General features: G+C 36.0%; 1 protein-coding gene across 14 annotated transcripts in view; it reads left to right on the top strand.

Annotated features, from left to right (window-relative positions):
- The window catches only part of MBNL3 (muscleblind like splicing regulator 3), a 117,543-nt gene extending 97,020 nt beyond the window's left edge, over nucleotides 1–20,523 (top strand). For 6 of the 14 annotated variants that reach the window (XM_055267011.2, XM_055267018.2, XM_055267010.2 and 3 more), the window contains 7 exons: nucleotides 231–422; nucleotides 1,506–1,742; nucleotides 5,779–5,929; nucleotides 7,891–7,926; nucleotides 10,315–10,409; nucleotides 11,155–11,228; nucleotides 12,923–12,994. In XM_055267011.2, coding sequence (XP_055122986.1) covers nucleotides 231–422; nucleotides 1,506–1,742; nucleotides 5,779–5,929; nucleotides 7,891–7,926; nucleotides 10,315–10,409; nucleotides 11,155–11,211 — 768 coding nt within the window. In that variant the 3' untranslated portion in view covers nucleotides 11,212–11,228; nucleotides 12,923–12,994. Of the gene's footprint in view, nucleotides 1–230; nucleotides 423–1,505; nucleotides 1,743–5,778; nucleotides 5,930–7,890; nucleotides 7,927–10,314; nucleotides 10,410–11,154; nucleotides 11,229–12,922 lie in introns of all 14 variants that reach the window. The other 8 variants (XM_063635349.1, XM_055267013.2, XM_063635348.1 and 5 more) reach the window with 4 other exon arrangements.
- The last annotated feature ends 934 nt before the right edge of the window (nucleotides 20,524–21,457 follow it).

Raw genomic sequence — 21,457 nt, 5'->3', positions numbered from 1 at the left:
GTAGCTTATTTTATGAGCTTACCAATAAAGTTATTACTTAAAGAGATTTGTTGGTTTAAAAGCAACTCCTCTAAGGGAATTAGTATGAGGCTAAAACTAAATCAGAAGAAAACAATGGTAAATTTTGATGTGGCGTAAGTAATTTTGATGTTTCTGAAAGAATGCCTCTTTGTGTAATGACAGGAAGAATCTTTACCTCTAACATCTTTTTTTCTCTTTTAAACGTACAGGGTTCTTTTCCCATGACTCCATCACTTCCAGCTAATCCTCCCATGGCTTTCAATCCTTACATACCACATCCTGGGATGGGCCTTGTTCCTGCAGAACTTGTACCAAATACACCTGTTCTGATTCCTGGAAACCCACCTCTTGCAATGCCAGGAGCTGTTGGCCCAAAACTGATGCGTTCAGATAAACTGGAGGTATTTGTGAAGATATATATAAATACCTGTAGAATAGATATTAACCGTCACATAAAGCAGTATTCTGAGAGCCCAATGTGTTGTGTTTTAAATAAGAGAACCCAAATTTCTTAGCTTATAGGGTTGTTAAACATTTTACTACTGCAGTCATACCTTGTTATAAAGTGCATTGATTCAGCTGTATGGTAGGTCAAACAATATGTTAAGTGTACCCAGCCATAGACTGTGCGATGGCACAGGAAGCCTCTGTGGGAATGTTCCTTTTACCTAGGCTCCAGCTTTCAGAAACAGATTACTGTATTTGTTAATGAGTCTCTACTTGCTAGAATAATCAAAGTGGGAAAAAAGTAGACAATATAACTCTCTATGATTGCAGAATGTAAAGCTATATGAACACAGAAGGTAAATTAGTCTCATAGTGCCTCAACTTTTTTCTCCATTTTGAGAGTGATGTGCTAGGCAATAAATACCCCCAATGCCAAAGAAAAGAAAATCTGAAAGAAATTTCAAACAGCTTTTTGATTTATTGAAGTCCTTCATTCTTCTATTGTTATTCTTTGTACATTGAAATAACTAGTCTTTTCCTTATAAAGTCAGCTCCATTTGCAGCCCCTTAAATGCCTAGTAATGTATTGTAATAGAATCTGATTGTACATATAACTCAGTTATGGTTCACAAGTTGACTTTGGAAAACCAGTGCATTATGGTGTGATAAAGACTCATCTTGGACTTAAAAAAACACTAATTATGCTAAATTATGCTTAAAAAAACACTAATTAACGCTGTGTATTAACTGGAGAATTAAAACTGGTTTTCAGTAATACTTCTTTTAAACATTTTTATTTCAATGTAAGGACAACCTCCTTTTGGGGAGAATAGAATTTTTTTCTGGGAATAGAAATTCTGTCTGTTTATATCTCATAGTGAATATGGCTTTACATTATTCTTTATCTTTTTAGATTTGTTCATATATAATATATTCAATGTATATATAATTACTGTTACATTCACTAGCAAAATAAAAGCCAGTCAGCTTCCAGCCATCAGTGTGATGCGTGTGTATGTGCATGTGTGTGTTCTAAGGTTTGCCGAGAATTTCAGCGTGGAAATTGTACCCGTGGGGAGAATGATTGCCGCTATGCTCACCCTACTGATGCTTCCATGATTGAAGCGAGTGATAATACTGTGACAATCTGCATGGATTACATCAAAGGTCGATGCTCGCGGGAGAAATGCAAGTACTTTCATCCTCCTGCACACTTGCAAGCCAAACTCAAGGCAGCTCATCACCAGATGAACCATTCAGCTGCCTCTGCCATGGTAAGAAAAGGCCTGCACTGGTGGCCTGTTTCAGGGTAAATGCTTTGTATATTCCTCAATTTGTCTAATATCCTGTAACCATAATCATGGATGGTCATGAGTGGACCTTAATATGAACAGTCAAGGTTATAAGCTGGAGAAGAAAGAACCTATTTATTCTACTTTATTTACTAAGATTTTCTAAAGATAATTATTTAAAAGCCTTACTAATGCTTTTAACCTACTGTGCTCTTTCTCCCATTTTCAGAGTATGGGTAAATTATATAATTTAAACAGTAAGTTATTTTTTAGTGCTTTTATAGTTTCACTACCCTCAATATCCTAGAGAGGCAGAAAGTTGCCTCTGCTCTGTGAGCCACTTTCATGGGCACTTTGCTACTAACATCCTTAATGCCTTTCAAAAACACAGCACTTAAAAGATAGGATATTAAGTAGGTTGTAATTTCCTAAAGGTTAAGGCCACTTTTCCTCTCTAGAGGCATAGTATCAAGGACAGCAGCCTGCTTAGTCTGGGGGGAAATTTCTACATGGTTGGGAGCAGAGGCCTGACTTTGGGTTTTTTTTTGTTGTTGTTGTTGTTGTTATTTTGTTTTGTTTTGTTTTCGTTTTACGGGGGTGGTCGTGTGTTTTTTGTTGTTGTTGTTTGTTTTGAGACGGAGTCTCACTCTGTTGCCCAGGCTAGGGTGCAGTGGCGTGATCTCAGCTCACTGTAACCTCCACCTCCCAGGTTCAAGCAATTCTCTAGCCTTAGCCTCCTGAGTAGCTGGGGCTAGAGGCGTGCACCACTGCTTCTGGCTAATTTTTGTAGTTTTTATAGAGACCGGCTTTCACCATGTTGGCCAGGCTGGTCTTGAACTTCTGATCTCGTGTGATCCTCCTGCCTCAACCTCCCAAAGTGCTGGGATTACAGGCATGAGCCACTGTGCGCAGCCCAGAGTCCTGACTTTTAAGTTGCTGTAGGAAGCCAGTTTTGAGGGAACAGTTAGTGCTGCTTAGTAACACTGAGAGGTAGGAAGCAGGAAAAGTATTTGTGTAACACTGCAGTGTGATCACTGAGAACCAGGAATTCTCATGACTTAAGTTTGCCACAGCTGTCCATTGTTTTGATGTGCTGCTTGCTATGTCTTTCTTTTTCTACCTGGACCTTTCCTTGTGTAATAAGGCATAACAGCCCCAATAAAGGACAAAACCCACAGGAAACCTCATGTTCCCTGGGTGTGGAAAAAGCACTGACATGACCCTGAAGCCCAAGAGATGCACTGTGAGCTAAATCTCCTCACAAACATTCATAGTTTGGACTCCCATGACAGAGACTTTGCCTATTCACAACAGAGAGACACTTATTTTCAAACATCCCTATTAAGAAGGTTTTCCTCATACTGAGTTGAAATTTATCTTGCTGCAACTGGAACTTCACAAAAGAAGTCAGTCCCTATTCCAAGTGAGAGTGACTCTCATGTCTCCTGTCTAAGCCAAATACTGCAAATTTCTCCCACTTTTCCTAGTAGTTTATGGTTTCAAGGACACAGTACCATTTTTGGACTGGCTCCACTTTTTGTCAGAACTGAACTCATTATATCGTGAAGGATCTGAGCACCAAAGTAGAACAAACTTACTGTCTCCCTTGATCTGAACAACATAATCTGTTAATGAATGCTAAAAAAGACTTTACCAAATTCTTTTTGTCTTAAATGCTTTTGAATGGGATAATTATAAGCTATGAAAATAGCTTCATATGCATCTGTCCATTTCTGATTATTTGAGTGTGTTTGATAGAATGCATAGGTTACAAGTCAGCCTCAAATTTCCATGTAGAGAGCTAAATATTATATCATAGGCTTTCAATTGTTACTTGTGAATATCAATATAAAATTCTCTTTTAAGTAACTGATCACAGCAGGGTCTTAGCAGTGAGATCAAGTTGGCCCATAGGAATTTGATAGAGGTAAGATTAAATAAAGGAAGGCTTCATGAAGAAATTCAAGCTTTTTGTATTTTTAAGGATTCATAGTGGACATGCTTTGTAAAAGAGACATTTTTACCTTGTTCATGTATATAGCTCAGGTTGAGTTCACAGAAAGCAGCTTGTATTTAAAAAAAAATAAGACACAAAGGGTTGATACTTGATACTTAGTTCATCCACAGTCTCACACCTCTTCAGCAGGTTTATGAGTTTAATAGTACAATCACCACCCAATTGGAACTGGGCACTGACCCATCAGGATACACCCCAGCCATAAACAAGCAGTACTACCTTACCAGCGTCTACCTGTTGAATGTTCATCTAGGTTTCACCCCAATTTGTAGTTTACATCACCCCAATCATAACTGTGGTTCTGATGATCATACCACGCTGCCAACTTTCAAGAGAAGGGGACACTCCCCATTTATACCAAAGGGAAATCTTTTTAACAACCAGATAAGTAGGTCTTCTGTCTTAGTTAAAATGTTCAGCAAAACCATTTTCTCCCAATGGTAATAAAAGGCATTCGAAATGATAGATTTTGTTTCATGGTTTATGATTTTAGTCCTAACCTTTGCCACCTGGTCTGCTGGGATAAATTTGGAAATTTTATATCTCTAAAGCTACTCAGTTTATTTTATCTCACTCTTCTAGCATGCTTTTCTTTATTTAGGTGAAACGAAAAGCAGATCTGTCACAGTGTGTGCACTGACAGTAGAGTTCCCAAAAGAAAATAGAGATACCTTGAGACCTTTGTTATCCACAGGAAGGAGGTCATGGCATTACCCTTTTGGACACATGGTAGGATAGTTACTCAACACAAGCATTCCTGTTTCCTTAAGAATTTGGAGCATACCTAATTGTTGTTGCTGGGACATGTTTTTTAAGTAACGTGCAATTTGCTGAGAAAAAAAAATGTAAAGTAGTGTTAAATTTCTCCAAAGAATCTGATCCAGGGGCAAGTTTCACTGAGTATTATAAGCACAGTGGGATTTTGAAAGAACTGTAGACATGAAAGGATGGTTTAAAAATGCTAATAGGTTTTAGAATTAAACCTTACAAGAACTTAACAAAGCAAATGGTGCATACCGAAATGGACAGCAAGCCTCTATAAATAAGAACTGCATATATTTTGCTAACTATCTACATAGTACATGGGTGAGGTAGGTGGTGGGGGAGGAAATATTCATTTGCTTTTTCCTTACATGTTAGTTAGGAGATATATAATTATAGGACTTGAACCTGAAGTCTTTGTATAAATTGGATTTTATTTTATGGGGCGACAGTGTCAGACTCTGATCTACCAACATCTGTTTTATCACCTATATGCCATTTATGTCGTAGATCTGTATCGGAGTTTTAACAGGCAGAAATCTCTTTCCTGCTATATCTGTTGCTTCTGCTAATCTCATTTTTATAGATTCATAGATGAGTATCCCTGAGATATTAATTATAAATGATTGTTTACTGTAGTAGCTTTCTGTCATATCCTGCCCAAATGAGGTCTAAATTAGTGAAGTTGAAAACCTTTTTTTTTTTTTTTTTTTGCATTTTTTTCTGTTTTGCACTACTGCTCATGTAGTGGACTACCTTTTTTTTTTTTTTTTTTTCCTGAGAGAGGCTCTCACTCTGTCACTCAGGCTGGAGTGCAGTGGTGTGGTCTCAGCTCACTGCAGTCTTGATGTCCTGGGCTCAAGCAGTCCTCCCACCTCAGCCTCCCAAGTAGCTGGGACCACAGGCATGCACCACCATGCCTGTCTACTTTTTCTATTTTTTCAGAGATGGGGTTTTGCCATATTGCCCGGGCTAGTCTCAAACTCCTAAGCTCAAACAATCTGCTAGTCTCAGCCTCCCAAAGTGCTGGGATTACAGGCGTGAGCCACCGTACACGGCTGTGAACCCCCTTATCTCTGCATTTGGTTACCTTGCTGTGGGGCCACTGCTTATCCAGTGTCTTGCCCAATGGATACCCTTACGGAGGATTCCCAGGAAGTACCTTATATGACTGGTGCTTGCTTGGTTTGAGTACATTTGTTACTTTCTCTAGTACTAGTACCATCTCTCCCCCCACAGGCCCTGCAGCCTGGTACACTGCAACTGATACCAAAGAGATCAGCACTGGAAAAGCCCAATGGTGCCACTCCGGTCTTTAATCCCACTGTTTTCCACTGCCAACAGGCTCTGACTAACCTGCAGCTCCCACAGCCGGCATTTATCCCTGCAGGTGAGAACACAGCTCTAGGCACTGCAGCGAGTTTGGTGATGTTGTGAATGTATACAATGCAAAACAGCTTTCAAAGAGCTTGTATAGGAGGACTGTCGACATATATTTTGATTAAAAATAAAACAAGGAAGTTATGCTTATCTGCTAGTATCTAGAACTACTTGTTTTTCTATAATTCATGAAAATTCATGGTTTGAAATCAAACTAGGAAAAAGTATCAACATTTTTCTTTTTAGCATTTCTTGGTTTTTGCTTATGACTAATTCACTTGGTTCAGTCTCAAACTAATTCCTTGACTCTTAGGTATCACTGTCACAGACAGTAGAATGCTGTCAAAAAAAAAGGAAAAAACTCCCAGCTTCGATATTATGGAAATGCGTTGTCAATATGTCTTTGATATGCCAAAGGTAGTTAAAATAAAACTACCCTAAGTGCATAATATAGTATAATCTAGATTAAACAGTTTCAGCCTGTAACTCCTGAATCAGTTAATATAAAATACATAGCAGTTTATATTTTCTGACATTTTGCAGCGTATTTTGCTATCTCCTACATTCAGCTATATTTAATAGCCTGTTTTACACGAAATTGAATGGAAAATGTTAAGCCAGAAATTTGTTCAATTACATATCATATATTGGGGGGAAACTAATTTTCTTCCAGTGGTTTAGTAGTTTAAGAATGAGCATATAGTCTCTTAGGAATAAATTGAAAATTCTAACCATTGAGAGTACAGCAGTTTTTTTTTTCCTTTTTTTTTTTTTTTTGACAGAATGCTAAATGCCCAAGATTGGAAACTATTTTTAAATGAAAATAACATATGTTTTAAAAAATAATTTAGAAATCCTTGTTAATACTCGGACTTGAGAAAACTTATTGGTTAACTAGTAAATTAATCAGTTAATTAATTTCGAAAGGTACCGTAAAACACCAGTCTTTAATTACTAGCCACAGCAGTCCTTCATGCCATCATTTAAATTATACAATTTGTATACATTTATATGATAGTTTCTGAGAGGAAATATGGAATTCTTCAGCACTTTCTTACATCCCCTATAATAAGTAACTACTGATATCTAATAATTTAGATATTTTCTCCCAACCTAAGAAAAAAACACATAATGTCTACAGAGTAAAAGAGAAAACCAGTATGAGTTGACATGACTTTATTCCTAGCAATTTTTTCTTCAAAAATTGTGGTAATTTACCTACACATTAGATCACTCTACCTTGGCTACTTCCAATTTGTATTATAGCTATGGAATGAATTCAGTAGCCCTGGAAGTCTAGTCAAGGTGGTTGAATATAATAAAATGTATGCTGTTCATCATAGTTTTTCTTAATACTACAGTTACTTTGTTTCCAAGTTTGAATTTTTTGCCAGATTTGGCCAACATAAAATCTAGTTTCATAAGCAAAAATGTCAGAAAAATTCCCTTCCCCTTAATTAGTAGCAACATAAAAGCCTGTCCAGCTAAGAGGTCTCTCTTAATGGAACCTCTTTGCCATATATTCATAGTCAAGTCCTATTGACTATGAGACAGTGGAGGAGACAGTGTTAACAGATTAATACTCTAAATAGAAATACGGACACCAGATACGAGATTCTGGAGCATATTTAGAAAATGATATGTGTAATAAATTAAAATTCTCTTATTATAAAAATTATTTAGGATGTATTTGTCCACAACAAATATGTAATTTAAGTGAGTTAATTCTTTTAAAGAAAAATTATAGCTCATTTTGTACCTAAGAATCCAAGAATTATTTTGATTACCTGGGTTTGTGACCTTAAAACTAATCTGTAATTGTAAACCTGGGAGATTGTTGGACTTGCATGTGCTGAGTAATTGATATTGCAAAGAAATAATCTTTCTGTTAAAATGTATTTCTATCAGTAAATCCTTAATAATCAAATATCTCTTTTCTTTACTTTCCACGCTTTTCTGCATGGTGTACAGGGCCAATACTGTGCATGGCACCCGCTTCAAATATTGGTAGGTTTTCTACAAAAATTATCAACATTTTCTAATCTGAAAAAATGTGTTTTTCTGTTGTGACTATGAAAGATGAATGACTGAAAGATGTGGCTGGAAATTTTCTGAGTATGTTAAGGTTTAAAATGGTGCTTTCTGTTTTATGTCTTTGTAGCATCAAAATAGTCCTACTTTCTCAAGTCCTACTTGGTTGCCACTGTGGCCTAATACTGGCCCTGTCATTTCTCTGTTTCTACCCTAACAACAGGAACTGAAATATTAAAAAAACGTTTGTTTTTCAATATTTGAAACTAGCCACACTGGGCAGTTTTGTTCTTTGCTTAACATGTATTATTTAAAAATTGTAAAATACCTCAAATGTATAACTTGTAAAGTACAATGAAGCAATTCCCACCTGAAAAAGTTATCTATACGACTTAAAGCATTCAATGTTCCCATGTTGTGAGAGGATGAGTTCAGCAAAGCCAGAGGATTCTGCAGTGTTCTGTAATGAATCCTGTAGTGTTCTAGCCTGAAGCACCATTGGCACAGAAGCTAGGCACAACAGAATCATTTCAAAATGACTCTTTGAGTGTTATGTGATTTTTAACAAGCAGTTGCACACAGATCCTTTTGTTAGCCACTAACACAATATGATAGCCATCTCTAAACCATTTTATACAGCACTAATACTGAAGAGCATGAGAAAGGAATGGGGAGTTCACAGCTCCTACAGTCCTCATGGGCCCAAGGAACAGACCAGGAGAAAATAGCTCTGTTCTATGCAAGGAGAAATGATCCCACCCCGTCCCACTCTACCGTCTCACATCAATCCAGGCCATCCCATCCCTTTTGAGAGTTTGCAACAAATTAACCTTTGTCACCTTGGTGTACCAGAGTAGATGCAGAGCCCCAAAAGCACTACTAACAGGCTTCTTGAGAATAAAGTTCAAAATGACAACCACATAGTAGCAGCACTCACTAACATAGCGAGATCTGAACCCTGGGAATGGAGTCAAACCCCTGTTACTGAGGGTTTGACTGTCTTCTGTAGGAATTAATAAACATTTCCATTAATACCAACAGGAGCACAATATGTATACCTTTGAATCATAATGTGTACAATTAGAACAGACTTCCGCAAGTTTGAGAAATGTGTCTTTGCCTTCATGTTTTGTGACAGTTTTCTTGAAGATGCTCTCTTGTCCTTTCACCTTCAGAGCTTTGCTTAGGAATGCAAACTGCATTCTTAGTGGGTCTGCTTCCTGTACAATTGCTGCACTCCCAAAGGGAAAACAAGAGTGTTTTTAGAATTGGCATATGAGACAACAGAGATGGCTCTGGGTAATGGGTAACTAGAGATAAGTGGAAGGGATAACTATGGAGTTTCTGTTAATCGCCATTTGGGGTACATTTTCAGTTTCTATGGCATTGCACATGTTAATTTTTCTCTGGCCATTCATTTTCTCTGTAGACTTTCAGAAAATCTGAATTTAATTGATGTAGACATGATAAATTATTACATATACATGCTCTCCATTCACACATTGCCATTCACACATTAATTCCCTGGTTTGCTTTCTGAAATGAGCTAGACATCAGAAAGCACCCAAAACACTTTCTAAATGAGATAGAAACTAGAAAAGGCAAAGATAAAACATCCTGCAAGAGATTTCACAGCTGCTAACCATTGGAGCTATAATAGTTGCTGTGAAGACAAGATTTACTGTGAAGTACTCCATGTATTTGTTTGATAAATGGCCAAAATTTCCCAGGAGTTTGCCAGAGGCGTACTTAAAAACTTGCATGCATAGTTCACTGTATTCTTCATATCTGCCCCGCTACCACATACCAACCAGTCTACCTACCATGTCTTTGCATGCAGATCAGGTACATATACATATAACTGTCTATTTGCACCTGCAAATCTAGTGACGGCATTCATGTCCATAAGTCAGTGAACCTAAATTCCAATTTATGATTCCTTAATTCCATTTTGAATGCGCAGTCCAGTTACTTGTCTGCTTAACTAGCTTCAGATAGATAGCCCTTGTAACATTGGATTTTTGTTTTCATATGCATTCATTATAGCCCCTTCTGAAAATTTAGCCTTTTGAGTAAACTACAATGGGATTCCGCTCAAAAACATACTAAATGTTGAGAATGGTTCCATTTTCCATATTGGTAACTATAATTGGCTTTCCCCTTTTCTTTTTTTAATTTTCCCCCCTTCCATGCTGTGTTGCTTTGCACTGACTGTGATTGCATGAATACCCTGATGTATTCGTCGTTATGATGTCACATGGCTTGTTGCTGTGATACCTACCACACCTCATTCCATCGTAAATGTCATGGTTGCATAAATCCTCTACCCTCCCGTGTGTTGCTTCTATGGTTTTCAACTGAAAGTGCCCATGATGCACGGTGCTACACCTACCACTGTGTCTGCAGCAACAACACCTGCCACCAGCGTTCCCTTCGCTGCACCAACTACAGGCAATCAGGTTTGGCCATTTATTTAAGCTGTTCAGATCGAGATAACTACAATGTTTTGGTAATGCACAGTATATGCTTTTTGGATTGGTGAGATTCTTATGTGTTTCTTAAGCCATTGTCACATTTAGAATTTTTATTTTTGTGTATGTTCTAGAATGCTATATGTGCTTTGCTATTCATCCCAAGATGAATCAGAGGAGTTTTGCTCATTTTTGATTGGTTACCAGATGTTGCTCTTGATATTCTATATTTAATTACTGGTAACACACCAATCCTCAAATGTATATACTTAATATTACTTAAATGCTTCCTCATTGGTCAAGAGAATTTATTTCACTGCCATTTTTGATTATTGTGTTTAAACTTTGGCTTAGTATAGTCATCACCTTTACCTTCAGATCCACTGGAGAGAAAACAAAATATCACATTTCTTTCCAAGACATGGATATCCTTATCATTTCCCAGTGATTACATCAGAAGTTCCTTCTCATATGGACATTAGATGTGCTTGTTGTTTTGATTTTTATTTGCTTTAGGTATTTCTAGGCAGAGTTCACAAGGCAAATTATAATTTTGGGGGGAGTCTTGAAATTATAAGGAGATACATACAATAATTATTGTATAGTATTAGGGCCATTTTGCCTTATTAAAGTGGGAACCATGCTTACAGACTAAAAGTTCCACATATATAACAACATAAACAGAATTCTCTCAAGAAACTATTTTAATCTAAAATCTTTTTTACTACTATAGATACCCCAATTATCAATAGATGAACTGAATAGCAGCATGTTTGTTTCACAGATGTAGAAGTTCCCAGTAGAACAGTAAGTTTCTTTAAGTATTAATATAAGTAATATTTATAGGCTACATATTTTATTTACACAATTGCACTTGCTAAAAGGCTTCGGTAAATATTTTCATTCATAGACATTGCTTGTGATGTAGAGCTTGATTTATACATTATAAATTTTCCAAATTGAAATGTGAGCGCAAATATGCAATATTTTTTATATGGCAATGACAGCTGGTACTGTATTTTCTCAATGAGCTAACACATGCTTAAATGTTTTCCTATTATTAAAGGAATATATGATTTGTTAGCCAGAGGCACAGATTACTTTTGAGTTGTAATTCTTTAACCATTTTATAGCTTTACTGTTTTTTTGAAGATCAAACAAGAATTTTCAGGATTTGACTGATATGATTATGTTAAACACAGTGAGCACTATGCCTCTCATGTGACATTGTATTGAATTTTGAGTGACATAATTTAGTAACTGAGTCATTATTTTCATTCCAATCATGTCTCTTTTTTAAAATTTTTGTTATTGTGGGATTTTTTTTTTCTCCTTCCCCCTCAATCTCCTCTTTGCCTGGTGCCCATCATGGCACACACTTTTTTGAGCAATCATTCACTTAAGAACATGTGACTTCTGAAGCCACTTAAGATTCCTAGGTATTTTAATTAATTCTAGGGACTTACTAAAATAGTGTACCAACTCTGAATTGCATACCTTCGTCATCGAAAGTTTGAAGTTCTCACACCTGGAGTGTGTCATTTGGTTGAAGGAGGCAGCAGTTCTGTTCCCTAGTGAACTAGTTCCCCAGACCCCAGCTAGCCCTTCTTTCCTGCTGAGGACACACGGGCTTAGAACACTAAGTGTTCTGGACAGAGCAGATAGCCGACTGGACATTAAATAAATAGGTCTCCTCAATCATAAGGAAGGATTTTAAAAGGCACCTTTGAGCACATGGGATAACTGAGGGAGCTATAAATTGTAATTGTTTCCGGGGGTGTCATTTGGGATAGTGGCAACTTGGGAATAGCACTAAACATGATAATGTAGGTTTTGCCAACACTTGCCCAACTTTCATGAGCTGCTTTACATCAAGGTAACCACAAGTTGTCAAATTAACTTTCCAACAGAGCATGTTTGGGAAGAGTGACTCCTTCTTGCTTGATTTTGTTAGAAATGTAGAGATATTTGGCAGAACATAATCACTTCAATATGTAATAGGTGCTAAAAATTTCTCTAAAATTCAAAAATGTAATTTTGTACAATACAATACCCAGATTTCACAGGTAGGCTATTTCTGCATGGCTCTAAAACATTCAGAGAAAAAGTTGAAAGTGTATTTAATACTTGCATATTTCAAAATGTTCGGTATCAAACATGTTTTCTCAGTACATGCCAGTTGAAAGGTGGACACACGGGTGTATGTTCAACAAAAAGTATTGGCATTGAGTAGATAGATAATGCCTTAAACATTGGAGTGCATCTCTGTTAGGACAGTTCTCCACATCAGTCAAAGGGTATCATAGACTATCATAGATACATGGTTCTTTCATGATCATTCTCAAAAGCCCCATTTCAATCTGAAATTCAGATTGGGGATATTTTGGCAGTGTTAACAGACAGAACTGGAACAAGACCCACCACACTCTCCTGACTCCTCTTCGTTCAATAACCTTTCAATATTTCTCACTCTTTCCTTCTTTCTTTTTTTTCCATTTCAGCTGAAATTCTGAACAGCAGAGTTATGGAGTATCAGAATCTTTCCATGGAAACCTCCATATGGCCTTTCTATATATATTCTCGTATGTCTTATTCTACCAACACAACAATAAGCGTGTTGCAGCCAATGTATTAAGCAAAGCAAACCTGCCAGCCAGCAAATTCAAATAAAAAATAAAGCATTAAAAATCAATGGAGATGTTAAAACAACATGAATAGAAAACTAATAACTACCATCCATCCTATTTGAATTATCAAGCAGAGCATGACCATAAAATTTGGTAACTTGTTACATTACTCTTTGTGATTTTCTAATAACCATGCTAAGTGTATTCCCACAGTGAGCTTTTGGCTTACTATATACATTCTTGGTGGATAAATTGTTAATCTGTTTTTGAAGTGTTACCTTACTATTTTGTTTACAAGATAGTCTATTGGGTTGATTCAGGATGTAACAAATATATTCAGTACCATTTCTTGTGTCGTATTGTGTTGTGCTGTGTTAGGTTTTTACATACTGTAGTGTTTTGCTGTATATGTGTGGTGTTTGATTTCAACTAAAGTGTTATTAGTGGGGAACAGAAGTACGTGTGCTTAAAAACATGACAGGTTCATGCAAATATGCTCTCTTTCTTATTTCTGTAGGTTTCTTGGGACTGACATTTAAAACGCCTCACTTTTGAATGTGCACAAAACCTGCTCATTAACATGCATGTGTATAATTTGTACCTGCAGATCTGATGTTGCATAATACAACCAAATTGCTAGATTTTTTAAAGAGAGAAATAATTACCTGCACAAACAGAGAACTTCATAAAACATTAACCCCTAATTCACTCTTCTTAAATAGCTTGGCAAATAAGACTTTACCTTTAAATGAATTTCTCAGCATTTATACTAAAAATTATGTAAAGTGCCCATTAGATTTTTTTTGTGTGTGGCTTGAGAATCCTGTCTCCTAAGTTGAGTGTCTAAAACTGAGCCATTTGTCATCTTCAGCTGAGAAACTGGTACTTGGGAGCTTAAAAATATGCTAATTACAAGTTATAAATCAAACAGAGAGATGAGGGCATGGAGATAGTTTTTACATACTGGAGGAAAGTGTGTAAAACCGTGGCAATGTCACCTTTTACACAAATGCCATTTTCCAAATGCAAATGGCTCATGCTCTTTAGACTAGTCTTTGAATAACAAGTAAGATGCAATCTAGCAAAAGTCAGTCAGGGTGAAAGAGAATTGGTTACAAATGAGGACTTTCCTCCCCAAATGGACAGTCTTCTCTGTTGATCACAGAGGGAGCCTGAGTACAGGCTTGGAGAAATGGCTAGGACAGGGAACAGGGAAGCACTTACAATTATTCCTTGATTTATTCAAAAGAGCTGGAAAGATGGTTGTGGTTGTCTTTAGCTTCGGTTCAACTGAGTTTCGTTTTGTTAAACAGTTCAGTGAAGGAGAAAGCACCTGTGATATATGGCAAGTGTCCCCCTGCCCAAACTTTAACGTCAGACCCTCTCACATCATAACCAAGCCTCCTTTTTGCTTGTTTGGATTCGTTTGCCTTTATATATGTTTGAAAACGACAATAGAGCGGGTTTTAGCACCCTTTGAATGAGACAGAGTAGCTATACTCCACAGAGCTCAGCTGAATTCACATTACTAATACTTATGAAATAATTTTACAACCAAATAATTCCTGTGGTGTGTGACATATCTCATCCACTCATTTATTAATGTTATTATACAGTGGTGGAAACATATGACATTTTACATTAAGTAATAGATTTAATATTTTCTAGTAAATAGGTGTTCTTCCACCAGAAAGTATAAAACCATCATATATCTATATATATATATAGATAGATATAGATATATATAATTGTTTTTCTCCTTCATGAAAATGACAAGTAAAAAGCAAATCTGATTGAGGATACCTTAAGCTGGCTAGAAGTGTTTGAATCACAGAACAATGGAATTAGCAAAATCCTTTTCATAGTTGATGGAACTGAATCCAGGGGCATATGACTTGCCCAAGTCTACCTTAGCCATTGTGGGACCCAGAAATATCTCCTGCTTCCCATTGTTCCTCCTTTTCACATTGTTTGTGCTTCAGAACATTTGATGCTCTCTTCCAAAGCAGACCCATTTGGCTCAGAATACGAGAGAGCAAAATTAGCTTTCTGGGACTTGATACTCTGTTGATCTTGATTATCCATCCAAATCCTGATCAACAGTGCTTTCTAAACAGCCTTGCTTGTATTGAGCCATTGTCAGCTGTTGACAATGTTGCGTGGAATTAGAGATCAAGAGTTGTCCTGACCTCTACCTATGGACTCTTTGAACCAGTTAATTTCTGTTTCTGAAATCTTAACATTGCTATAGAAGAAAGTAGTGTATGCCTTTTTGAAATTCATCATGTATGGAACTGAGTTTTGTATGGTCTGTACCGGTGCCTCTCCAGAAGGGCAGATCTGATTACATGAATCCAGGAGGGATGCACCTGAGCTAGTCTGGATACATTCCTTAAAGGAGACAAGAACTTTTTTGTGGAAAATGAACTTTTGTGTAGTTTGACATCTGCATGCAGTGAACTATCTCACTTAACTTTTTCGACTTTGGGCAAAGGTATACATAAACCATAGATAATAGACCTAGAGTACAGCTGTTTTCATGTTGCGTTAAGCACTGGAAGACATTAACAATGACTTACTTTAAAGTAAAAGGTTCAGTGAGGGGTATTTAGGGCCATTGTATTTTTGGTGCCACAATTTTCTACATTGTTGGCATTTTAAAAGTTGTTTTCTAAATGAACTTAAAGAAAGCTCAAAGCCCTAAAGTTTTGATCAAATTCAATAGAGTTTTGGGGAAAAAATACAATTTTAAGATAGCACTCTTTAAACTAGATGTGCAATGACTTATTCAAATTATCTTTATTCAAGAAAAGAAAAGAAGAAAGATAAGTCATTAGACTATAAATTTCCATTTAAAAAGACAAGTCACAAAACTAATCAGTGACTCTAAACAAAAATTTACTGGATGAATTGTATATATAAAATTCTAATCACTTATGATTCTTAGTTAACATTTTATAAGCTTTGTATTTTAGAGGGGCCTCTTTTTATTTATCCAAATTTATTGTTTTTGTCCATTTTTCTCAGCCTTTTGCAAAAAATATGCGAAAGTGCTGAAACTTGGATAAAACGGGTCATGTATACAGAGAAAATAATCTAAAAGTTATCTTTAAGAGGGTTTTAGTAGTGTCAACTTTTTAAAAAAGTACTATGTGACCATAACATACGTATATTTTAAAGAGGGATTAAGATAAAATAAATGGATTCATAAAATTGCTATTTAAATACAGTATTTACTTTTGTAATTGGAGCATGATTCCACAACCAGCTGTGGCATTTCATTTCACTTTTCTAGATCAGAGGCTTTAATTTGTAGTAAATCATGATGTGGAAAGTCATCTTCTCTCTACTCCATCAATTTTTTTCATCCATTTTTGAACATGCTGAAGCACTTTGATCTTGCCATAAGTGTTGTCCTATACCACTAGGCGGTGTTCACTAATGGGAGGGCCTCAGCTCACCTGCTCTCCAATTTGGGAAAAAGCAAGTACCTCCTCCCTACCATCAGCAGAAACTGAATGAAATTAATCTTTGCAACTTGAATCTGTTTTAAGTAGCATTACCAATAAGCATAGTGATGTCTGAATAAGGAATGACATTTACATTACATTTTATTAAATAAGAGAGAAAGTTAATGTGCTACTTGAAATGTTATTTCATTCTTTGTCCCCCTCTTTGCAGAGTATAGATAAGGATGCTCTTAGGTAAAATGCAGCCACAAGTTTTCCGAGTTCCTTTAGTCTGTAGGGTAGGCTATGAGGTACAGAATGATTAGAAACTGAAATCCTCATTATTTTTCTCTCAAATACATTTCACATACATTGAAACAGAAATAGGCAAAATTTATGAGGGAAATCTGATTTCCCAATTCTGATGACTAGATATACTAAGACAGTAGCCTTGTTTAACCAGTGCCTGTAGAAGGCACTAGAATACATAGCATGTCCAAGAGTATAACAACTTTTTTTGTAAATTTAGTTGCTAGCCTAATCAAACTGTAAATATAACTCACTAATTGGTACCATATTTTCATTTTTCTTATTGTTCATCTTTAAGGTTTCACTTTATTGCTTTTCTGTAGCTCTAAGTAACTAATCAATTTAATTTCGAAGGAAAGTTAAAGAAAGTTTAAGCTTTTACTGCATGGATTCTGCCCGCCTAGCTAGGTTCTAAACTGACACTGAAGTATGACAAGATACAGATTATAGTCCAAAACTATCCTTTATAGTTCACAATTTAAGAACAAATTTAACTTTATATACAAATAATAATTGTTATCTAATTATATTTAGTTGTTGCTTTGGCAACAAAATTACAACATGGCTACCTTTAGACATTTGTGTATGTGAACATTTTACTTGTAAACTATAGGTGATTTGTGACAGTATGAGCATGTAGAAAATACAGCTCAAAACTATGAAAACAGACATGGTTGAGTTCTTTTTTAATCCCAAAGGCCTATATATAAAAGCTGAATTTGTGTCCTTGTGTGACTTTTTGTGAAAAAGTTTATAACACATGGATTCTAGAATCAGGCTTTATAGTTTATAGAATTTGTTGTGTGGATAGGGTGATTCCACAGTATTTAGACTTCAAAACACAATCATTGCATTTTTAATACATTATCTAACTTTTTTATAACAATTCAAAATTACCCTATTCAAGTGGCATAGCTGTAGCTGCAAAAATTCTGTTTTCTGGAATTACATAAGCAAATATAGCTATGTGAGGATTAATGCATGACTAAAGCCTCTTTTGAAATTAATTCATATTTTTAAAACTATACATGAAGATACTGTGGAATGACCCCTTAACAGTGTTTAAGAAACACATGCTGCAGTTAATTGACTGTCTCAGTTAGGGTGCGGATGTGTGAGACACACCTTTTTTGCACTTATGTACATAGTCCATGAAAGCAATCCTTGGAGCTTTTTTTAAATGTAAGAAGTCTGTGATAATAGTGGAAAAGTTAGTAAGAGAGAGTTATTTCTAAGGCTTTGAAAAGGAGGGTGTTTTTGCTCTAAGACTTAACTAAAGCATAATGTTGCTTTGCTGTTATGGAGGCTTTCTAGTTTGCTACAGGTCACCAAAAGAGAAGGCTAGTAACAGGTAGCAGGTCAGCCTCAGCTAACAGCACTGAACGAGAGTAGAATAACTTCATCTTTTAACAAGATCATTAGCAAAGATTGTTTGCTTTTTAAATTAATCCCCACTATAAACACACGCACACGTGCACACACACACACACACACACACACACAAAACCAGGCAGTTTCTAGAACAAGTTTTCCTTTTTCAGTGGTTGCAAGCAGTGAAATACCTCATGTATTACAAGATAGATATTACCGTTATGATAGAATCAGATTTCATCTTTCACAGAAAGCGATCAGCTGATATATGTGTCAGTTAAAATGTTTTAAGTGACAAATTGTTAATGTTGACCACTGTTCCTCCTTTAAGATCCAGTAACCAAAACCAAATCAGTAACCATTGAAAGATGATACTTAACAGTTAAGGATGGCCAGCATAGGGCAGTTCATTCCCTTCAACAAAGGAAAAAAAATGCTCCTAGCACAACTTTATAACTAGCTTTATTTACATTATACCTGTTCAGTGGAAGCTGTTTTCTGACCTACCTTTACCAGATTACAAAGTAGTTAACTGTGCCACTTCAGCCTCCTACTGTTTTGTTTTAACTAAACAGAAGAGAACCAGCCAAAATCTTACGTAACACAGGAGCTGGAAGACTGTTTCAATCTGACCATCTCTGCCAATTTTAGCTCCCACACCACCTACAGATAGCCAGTTAACTTTCTTTTTGCCCCCAGGAAATGAGGCCTAGAAGAGGTCAAGGTTAGAAAGGTTAAGCATTTGATCACCACAGGTACTTTTAGTACCTAGAAAAGGAGCCCATCCTGGGGTTGGTGGAGTTGGTATTGCTACTCGTTTTGATAGTTCCCATTTACAGAGAAAGAAAAATAAGCCAAAGCCAGAAAGCAATCCAAGCCTTACAGTTGTCCAATACCTCAGGGCCAGTTGGCTAGAATTTTCTTTTCCCTCAGCCCATAATCACTTAGAGTTAGCCATACAACAAACAGCCTGACAATCTGACCAGCATTTCCATTGATATAAAATGTAAGCATTCCTTCATTCTGTAGTTAGGAACTCCAACTTCAGCCTTATCTCCAACATAATTTCCCAATTTAACCTGTGTACTGATATGGACATTTCTTTGTGAATAAGCCAGATTCAAGAATGTATTTTTCTAAGGTCAATAGAGATATGACATTTTAAGTCAGGAAAAATCACCTATAAATTAGTAGGAATAATCGTAGAAGCATCACAGAAGATACCCCATGAATAGATGACATGGTGTACATGCTGACAGCCACGGGGTCATACTGTGGAGTTTCAACATAGAGGCTGTGTTTCAATAAGTAAGACAAATTAGGGAATTAAGTATAACAAATGGATGTAAATGAGGCCCCCCCCCAAAAAAGCCCTCTATTACTAACCTCAAGAAAGTATTTAGTTTGACTAATTTGTGCAGTTTCCAGCCCTTCTACTTGTTCTTGCCTGTAAGAGAATCACTAATACTCAAAAGCTGGATTATTGAAGAGAAATTTTATCTTTAAATAGAATCCATCCACAATTATGGTATATGTAAAAAAAATGTATCACTATGAAATAAGTCGCAGCTCTTTGCAGATATTGCAAAATCCTTGCTAGGCATCTACATCATATTAGTTTTTAAAAAAATACCTCTGTAACAAGACCTAAAAGTAACTCAACTATTAAGCAGTGCTTTTTTTCTCTGAAAACACACAACCTAAAGATTTATGTCATAAAACTGCATGGTTCCAGAGCTTTATTTCTGTGTAGAGATGCTATTTGTTAGTGATGGAAACAAATTATTTTGTTGCTATGTCTTTTGTGTCTAGCGGTTGAGAGAATGATATGACCATCATATCACTGGATTATGGGAATGAATGCCCTTTTCAAAATGTTTCTTTTTAATATTATTGTTGCTGCTTTAACAGAAAATGAGCCATTTGTCCCCATGCTCCCAAATTACAATGATTTAAATTAAAAAACTTTTGAAGGATTTTCCTAAATATATTCTTTTTTAAAGGGCTAACTTTGTGCATTCATATAACAACAATTTGGAATAATGTGAAAAATGGAGGCACATAATTTGGGTGGAAAATGGTGATTAAAAATATATATAAGAAAATTATTAGCCATGTGTAACATATTTAAATAATGACCAGAATATTTCATGAGTACCAACTCTTCCCATAGTATTTTTCCTCCAAAATGCAATAGCTCATTCCCTCAACTGCAGACGCTTTGATTTTTTTCAAGTTATAGTGCTGTAGTGCTTGTTTATGTTTAAAAGTGCACATTATGCAGCTCATTTTAGTATGCTACTTCTATGTTTATTTTTTGTTCTTCTAATAAAATGCATAAACTTCTTGGTTATGTCTTTTTTTATGAATCCATATTCACACAGGAGTTCACTTGAAGGCTATTCATGCTCTAGTATATTAATCCTAATATTTAGTAATTCTAAAATGATATTTAAATTTCTGATTTGGCTCAATGTTATATTTCATACATAGAGTAAATTTATTTCCAAATATACCATCAGTATTTTGAATTATGTAGATAATATATCCATTGTGTTACACCTATTACTCCTATAAGATTGAAGTTACTAACACAAGAAAAACACTTCTATTTTAATAAAAGAAAACTTAAAATTTTGAGAGAATGCTTACTAGTTTCTCTTGTGCCTCAGAAATCCTGAGGCATATTCTAAGATACATTATTAGAAGTTTCTCTTTCCCAGTTATTCATGTCTATCCTGCATCCCTAGTGTAACATATGAAACCAGTGTTGTTTATTTCATACTTTCCAGATGGGCATCAATCATTTCATAACAATGAGATGCATGAATTTTTCCATTAAAATGTTTTCTCTTGGTTATATTCAACAAATGGCACAGTAATAAAAGGATGATCATTTTTGTTCTTTAAGAAAGTAAATGTAATTTGGTAATACTTTATTCTGCCGTATTTCAAAATGCTTCAAAAATGCGAATCTGGAACTTCTCTGCATTGACCACTGTTCTGGAGTTGGGCCGATAGAAAACTGCAGTGAAGAGAGTTTAGATCAGAGGCTGTGGCAGAGCAAAGTATTACTGATGTGTCTCTTAACAGTGCAGAGGGTCAGGGAGGAGGTTGGGTCCTTGTCAAGTGTCAGCTGCCCTATACATAGTTCTCTTGCCCCTTGTGCCCTGTTTTACTATTTCTAAGGTGGTTCCCATGATGGCATTTCTTGATAAGCCCACTTTGAGCCATTTAATGTTTTGTAGGTGTTTCTGTGAGTCTGATAATACCAGCACTA

This window comes from Symphalangus syndactylus, chromosome X (assembly GCF_028878055.3).
Source record: "Symphalangus syndactylus isolate Jambi chromosome X, NHGRI_mSymSyn1-v2.1_pri, whole genome shotgun sequence".
Classification (NCBI taxonomy): Eukaryota; Metazoa; Chordata; class Mammalia; order Primates; family Hylobatidae; genus Symphalangus; species Symphalangus syndactylus.
Note: the sequence above shows the minus strand (reverse complement) of the source record. Positions and strands in the feature narration are given on the sequence as shown.